The sequence below is a fragment of the Euleptes europaea genome, chromosome 8, assembly GCF_029931775.1.
Source record: "Euleptes europaea isolate rEulEur1 chromosome 8, rEulEur1.hap1, whole genome shotgun sequence".
Lineage (NCBI taxonomy): Eukaryota > Metazoa > Chordata > Lepidosauria > Squamata > Sphaerodactylidae > Euleptes > Euleptes europaea.
The window spans coordinates 31,281,219-31,288,412 of NC_079319.1; the positions used below are offsets into that span (position 1 = coordinate 31,281,219).

Sequence of the window (7,194 nt, forward strand, 5' to 3'; positions counted from 1 at the left end):
GGGGCAGTCTAGGCCCCTTAAAATCAATAAGGTAAATTGGAAGCAACTTGCTCTGACAATGAGGAGCATATTGCCTTAACTACATTAGTCTGTTGTATCCATGATACAGAGGAACTGTGAATACAAATAGAATAAAGACAATCTAGATTTTTCTTCATGTGAAAAGTGCTACATAAATAGTGATGATTCAATGTCACCGTTATGGTCTGTAATCATCTGCCTGGAGTACTGTTGCATTTCTGTCATCTAGTACAGCATAAATGGAATGTCCCATTTTATATTTTCCCAACATAAACAGTTTGAGAATGCTGATCAAAACGTCATTTTCAAAGACAGGCAAAATTACTTACAAGGAGGCACATAGTTAATCATTAGCACTCTGAGTACTTCGTTTGTTAAACATAAAAGGATAATCTATTTGTAATGGACTTGCAAAAATTCCCGGCATTCAAGTAAGGAGGCAGCAAATGATGGTCTTCAGATTATTAACTGTTCTCAGCTGAAAAACAGCAGGAGAGGGCAACATGGGGAAAAACCTCTGTGAACCAGCCAAAGGAGGAAATGAAGACGGTGATGTGCAGCTCAAAAAAACTATTGGATATTTTGAAGGGGTCAGCTTTATAATGGGTACAATTGTAGGAGCGGGGATCTTTGTATCCCCTACAGGGGTGCTGCAATACTCTTCACTCAACGTTGGTATCGCATTGATCATCTGGACTCTCTGCGGCATCATATCTCTGATGGGCGCTCTCTGTTACGCAGAGCTAGGCACTGCTTTACCATTGTCAGGAGGAGAATACAGCCACATAAAGAGAGCCCTTGGCTCTCCACTTGCTTTCATTTTTATGTGGACAGCACTGTTCAACAAACCGGCATCAAATGCTGCTCGGGCCTTGCTGTTTGCTGAGTACACAATCCAACCTTTCTACGGTGAATGCCAGGCTCCAGAACTGCTGAAGAAAGGCTTAGCTCTGGCTGTTCTCTGGTTTCTTGGGATCCTCAATGGTCGAAGTGTCAAGATGGCTGCTTGGGTGCAGACTGTTTTTACCATACTGAAAATGATGGCTCTGTCTGCGATTGCAGTTAGTGGGATTGCCTTACTGCTAAGAGGGAGGAAAGAGAATGTAGCGAGATTTGAGAATGCTTTCAGTGCAGAGGTTCCTGATGCCGCTCAGATCGCAGAAGCCTTTTTCCAAGGACTGTATGCCTACGGCGGCTGGTGGTCTCTCAATTACATGGCAGGTATAACTCTCCTTTTCTTTCTGCTTATGAATAAACACATTTATTTATCCAAACCCTACTGAAATAGAGCTACCTGCTAGGTTCTGGTGATAGGGTTTCCAGGTCCCTCTTCACCAATGGCGGGAGGTTTTGGGAGTGGAGCCTGAGGAGGGTGGGGTTTGGGGAGGGACTTCAGTGCCTTAGAGTGCAATTGCCAAAGGGGCCATTTTTCTCCAGGTGAACTGATCTCTATTGGCTGGAGATCAGTTGTAATAGCAGGAGGTCTCCAGCTAGTACCTGGAGATTGGCAACCCTATGTGGCGAAGTTCCTGTCTTCACCACAGACTTAATAAGTGTGCAGAGTAGTTCCATGTTAGGTCAGTTCAAGGTGAGTTCAGGCCATGTGGAATTATTCTTGTAGTTTTCTAAAAGCTGTGTATTTATACAGTTTGTAAAATATTTTATCTCTTGCATGGGAAAAAGCTTCCATTATTCACTGTGCTGAAGAGCTATTCCTAACAATTCCAAAGCTTAAACTGTACGTCTGGAAGCAATATAGAAAATGGATGTTTTCTCTTCATCTGATGACAGATAAATCTTGTCACCAAGCCTTTTTTCTGTATTTGCACTATCAGAAATAAAAGTAAGAGCATGTATTCTGCTGATGTCTGATCCCAGCATATATTGTAAGAGTCAAGACCTAAGGTGCATACCTGTGGTTATATACCTTCTTTATATAGTGGCCATGATCCAGAGCTCTAGCGCTCACATGCTATTTTCTGCAGGGGATATCCTAGTCCCACATTTTTTTCAGTTCCAGAAAAAGGTCCTCAAAGGAATTACTTCAGACGCTAGAGAATCTGCCGCCATCCCTGTTTGCATCATATCTCTGCACGAAGCTGAGATCTGTGGGTCTGTAAGGAATACAGAGTATATTTGTGTGATAAAGTGCCTTCTAAATTATATATTCCAGAGGAGATGAAAAACCCAAGCAAAAATATTCCCAGGACTGTGATGACTGCACTTCCTTTAGTAACTGTGTTTTACTTGCTGGTTAATGTTTCATACCTGACAGTTCTCACGCCCAAGGAAATTGTCTCCTCAGGTATGATTAGCAGTTTGTACTTCTGACTCGGTGAAAGATAACACATATCAGACAGCACAGACTTAAATGTAAATGATTATGAATTCTGTTGTAAAGAGACATAGGGCTAAAGCAGACCTACTACTGGGTGATCTATCCTTGAATCCCCCAAACTTAAAAAAAAAAAAAAAAAGGTAATAGGAGCCACGCTGGCTCCACTTCTGATTTTGCCCAGAGTATTGGAGGCAGGAAGGATGTTCAAGTCTCCCACCCCAGCACGTCTTTCAGAAGGATATATATATATATTTTTTTTACTCCATACCTGTAATCAATATCAATACTGTTGTATTTACTGTTGTAATCAACAGTAAAAGATATAAACTTGTCACTAACGATTTTCCGGATGTTAGTCTGTTCTCTCGTACTTTATTGCTATTGCCTTTCTGTTTTTACACCTCACGCTTTTTCGTTACTGTCCCTGTCCACCATGTTCAAGTTCTTCCTTGCTTTTGCTGTCTTCATGCTCACCTTCTTTGAACTCACACAAATAATTTTGAGTTCCCTCTGTGGAACACAGCATTTCTTAAACCGTTTAACTATAGCTTCCTGATTTATCCTATTCCTTGTTGTGTTTTTTTAATCCAATGGGGGGGGGGGGGAACCAGTGCTGCATTAGGCTTCTTTATTTTACCTGTAATGGTTAGAGCATGATCCCCTGCCAAGACCAATTCTGAGCATAAAGACTTCAAATGGACTTTAAAGGGCATCAAAGAGGCCTCAGGTGGGGAGGGGGGTTGTACTTCACGGGTACAAGATTCAGCTGGCAACTAACTGGCTGCCTTTCAGATACCAAATGAAAACTCCCCCACTGCCCCACCCCAAGCTTTTGGTTTCTTGTTCATGTCCTCCTTGCAGAGTTTTATCCACTCTTTTTATTATTGGAATATTTCTATTTTAAGTTTATTGTGCTGCTTTTTAGCTTTGTGTTTCTGTGTTGCTACTTTTGTGGGGGCTTTAGCTTCTGTGTTGCTACTTTTTGTGTGTGTGTGGGGGGGGGGTTGCTGCTGTTTCTGTGTGTTTTTATGCTGCTGGCTTTCTATCATTTTTATCTGTTGCGGATTTCGTGAGTGTTCTAAGCCACCTGGGCTATATTTTGTGGAAAAGGTAGGCTATAAGTACTTAAATAAATAGAGACTCACTTGCTGATCCGGCAGTGTTTAACCAACTGGCAAGGTGGCTGAGCTGTCAGCAGAAGCCATCTAATAATTTTGATATTTTCTTGCAGTTGCTGTAGCAGTCACCTGGGCTGACAGAGTGATCCCTTCAGTTGCATGGATTATTCCTGTATCTGTGGCCATTTCAATATTTGGTGCCCTTAACAGCAGCATGTTTACACTCGGACGATTAAGCTATGCTGGGAGTCAGTCTGGACATTTGCCTATGATAATATCCATGCTTAATGTCCACTATTGGACTCCAGCGCCAGCCATGATTTTCTCAACTGTTATTGCATCAATTTTTATTATCCCATCAGACCTAATTGCTTTAACCAATTATTTTGGATTCTCTCTCTGGCTCATGATTGGATTTACTTGCGCTAGCCTGATTGTCCTCCGGTACCGAGAACCTAATCTGCGCAGACCATACAAGGTAAAAAGGAAATAAACTAAAATGTGTAATGGAAATGTCTAAAAGCACTTTATCATAAATAATGAGTGGGTCTTGCAGACCTTTACAAATTAGGAATGCCGTGATGCATAGACCATGTCATTTAAACAAGCTTAGTACCACTGGTATCAGCGACACTGCAGTCTCCAACCTTGCAACTGGTGCTTAAATCAGCTTACCCAAGGGATCGGCAAGAATAAGATAAGCCTCTTTAGGGAGTGCCTGTGATTATCATGGGGACAGGTTTACTGTGATATTGTTGCATGTTCCCCACTTATTCAAGGAACAGAAAGTATCAGAAGCAAGCACTTTCTTGTGTTGGTTCCCTTTGGAGGAGAGACTACTTACAACATTCCTGTAGTATTTATTTTATTTGCAAATCTGCAAGTACAAGTGGAGCACTGATGTAGTCAAAGAGGCATTCCTACAGGACAGGAGATCCCCTACTCCACATCAGATTCACAGAGGGAGATCCTGTTATATCAGCCTATGCACAGCTGTCTGTCTGCTTCTCTTGCTGTTTCTTCACACACAAAGCATACACCTACTCTCTCCATTCATCTGTGAGGGAGCACCTTCCCCAAACTTTAAAGGGAGGTTGAACAGAATCATTGGATAACCCTCTGTTCATGAAGGAAAATTAACTTTGTCATAAACCTCCCTGGCTCTAGCTCCCTTAGGCCAAACCCAGTCAACATTGAGTTTAATAAAGGTTATAACTTTTATATGTTGGCCAAATCCCAATCTGTTTCAGCCACTATTATGAGAACATTGTTTGGATGCTTTGCTGAAGAAGTGGAAATATCTAGTTATCTGACCACGTACAAGGGGAGAAGAGTTGGGAAAGAAGGAACACATAAGCCAAAGATTGCTATTATCTCTAAGAACAATATAACATGGCACCATCAATGTGCTTGATACTTTTAAGAGCACAAGAAAACAGCTTTGTGCCCAGTGATCTTACAGTTTTTCAAATGTAAACAGTATAAATATCTTCAAAAGATAATTCCATGTCCAACATGAACACAGGCTTTATTCAAGTCAGTTATTTTCATTCAGTCTCACCTAATTCCCCTCCTTAATCCAGCCCTTATTCCAATGCCTTTTGTCCATTCAAATCTCACGACCCTCTCAGTACTCTTCTTGGTGGTCGAAGGGAACCTTCCACTTCCCTTACTTCCATCAGCAAAAAATCCTATGAGTCCCATAGAATAACTAATTAATAAAACAAATAAGTTACTCCAAACTTTCTTTGACTAGCCTGACATAGCTCAATATTTGTATTCAGAATTCTGATATACATTAATTTTCCTCTTCAAAGTTTTAATCTACCTGTTAGCTTTAAAGATGGTAAATATGACTAGCTTTTCAACCATCTAAAATCTCAAACAGGTAACAGTGCAAATGGAAGAGAGGGAGGTGGAGATGAATATGTATTCACTCCTGTAACAGATGCTTAGGCATCTGTCTACATGGCAGATTAGAAAGAAAGGCTGAGATTATAGGACCAAAACTCAGCTAACTTTTTGCTTTTCTCCAGAGGCGATCAGCTGCACAGGTACATGAACAGAGATACCACAAGGAGATAGTCAGCTACGGCTGAGGATTAGAGAAACAGATGGTTCAGTGGAAGTTTGAGCAAATGAGTCTTGTTTTAAGGACAGGGATTAGTTGAAGGCAGAAACAGCAGAGATTAAGACGTGAACAAAATTGCGAAAACAGGACAAAGTTTCCAACTCCCCCCACACACACACACATTGCAGGCTGTGGAAGCAGTAAGAAGCTGCCGAGTGGAGGTTGACCATGGGCAATGGTGAAGGAGAAAAGGTGATGATCAGGCAGAGATGGGTCAGAGACCTAGTCGTTTTTGGTGAAGATGATCAAGAGAGTGCCCAAGGCAGCATCTGGCCAATTGGGGAGATCACAGGAGAAGAGTAGAAATTGAAGCAGCAGTCTCAGAAAGATTATCCTCATGAATGTTGACATCACCCAAGAGTTGCATCTCTGCAACTACTGGAATGTATGGGTTGGTCACAAATGGCATAGAATTGGCTGCACTTCCATGTTTAGGGACCTTTCTGGGCAGCAAACTATGGTTCACTGTAATATCTGAACCAAACATCAGTTGGACATCTGAAATCTCCCAGTTTTCTGGGGGAAGACATATAAACGATGTTAAGGTGGTAGTGTATTTGGAAGGAAAAAGTTAATTCTGCATCTCAGCCAATTCAGGTTTTCCAGTCCCATTGATAGCCATGCTTCAAACAAAGCCAATATGAACCTTTCATGTGAACATGATGGAACAGTTGTTGGTACTGTGCAAGATGACTGTAAGCTGATCATGAATATTTAAGAGAGATGCAGCTTTGGAGAGATTGTCCCTGGGGCTACTTCGGTTGTTTTCACAGATTGGAAAACATGTTGCTGGGAGCTCAAGACCCTGTGTACAGAATATGAAAAAGAGGTGTGTGTGTGTGTATTTACTTCATGCTTGTTTATATTCCTGACTTTTATTTTCTCAAATCTCTTTTTCTCTTCTGCAGGTTTTTTTACCAGTTGCATATGGAATGGTGGCAGTTTCTCTGTCTTTAGTTTGTGTCCCTATAGTCTGGTCTCCAAAGGTGCAGTACATATATGCATTCCTTTTCATGCTTGGGGGTCTTCTCTTATATGTGCCTTTCATACATTTTAAAATACATTTTGGATTTGTAGACAAAATTACATGCTATCTGCAGTTGTTGCTAGAGGTTTCACATGCTAATCACAAATGTGAGTAACGGGAGTTATTTATACTCTGCAATTATTTGAAAAGGCATCTCTCTAAGGTATGGGTTACTAGTAGCCATAAAGCTAAGTAAAGTCTAAAAAAATCATAGGAGGTTAATATTTTTAATTGAACACATTTCACAATATTTTTCTACATTCTGCATTCTCCGTTTCATATTTTGAACATATGGTTAAGTGTGTGTGTGTGGATGGATAGATACATAGATGGATAGATAGATACAGATATAAATATAGATATAGAAAAGGCTAGTACCTTCAGATATATTTTGTCCCTTACAAAAAGTTGAAAGTGTTAATTACTTTGGTCAATTTTATATTCATATTGTTAGCTGCCCTGAGCTGTGTGGCTGAAACAGGTGAAATATTGGCTCAGTTCAGACATCACAGAAAAGTGTTGTTTAATTACACTAACTATAGTTGGTGTGATTGTCTGA

The 7,194-nt window shown here is 40.7% G+C and overlaps 1 protein-coding gene across 1 annotated transcript; it reads left to right on the forward strand.

Moving 5' to 3' along the window:
- Window positions 1–518: 518 nt before the first annotated feature.
- SLC7A13 (solute carrier family 7 member 13) lies at window positions 519–6,750 on the forward strand. The gene is made up of 4 exons (XM_056854024.1): window positions 519–1,242; window positions 2,195–2,326; window positions 3,591–3,955; window positions 6,517–6,750. Exons 1-4 carry the CDS (start codon window positions 525–527, stop codon window positions 6,748–6,750), a joined length of 1,449 nt encoding a protein of 482 aa, XP_056710002.1. The 5' UTR covers window positions 519–524.
- The last annotated feature ends 444 nt before the right edge of the window (window positions 6,751–7,194 follow it).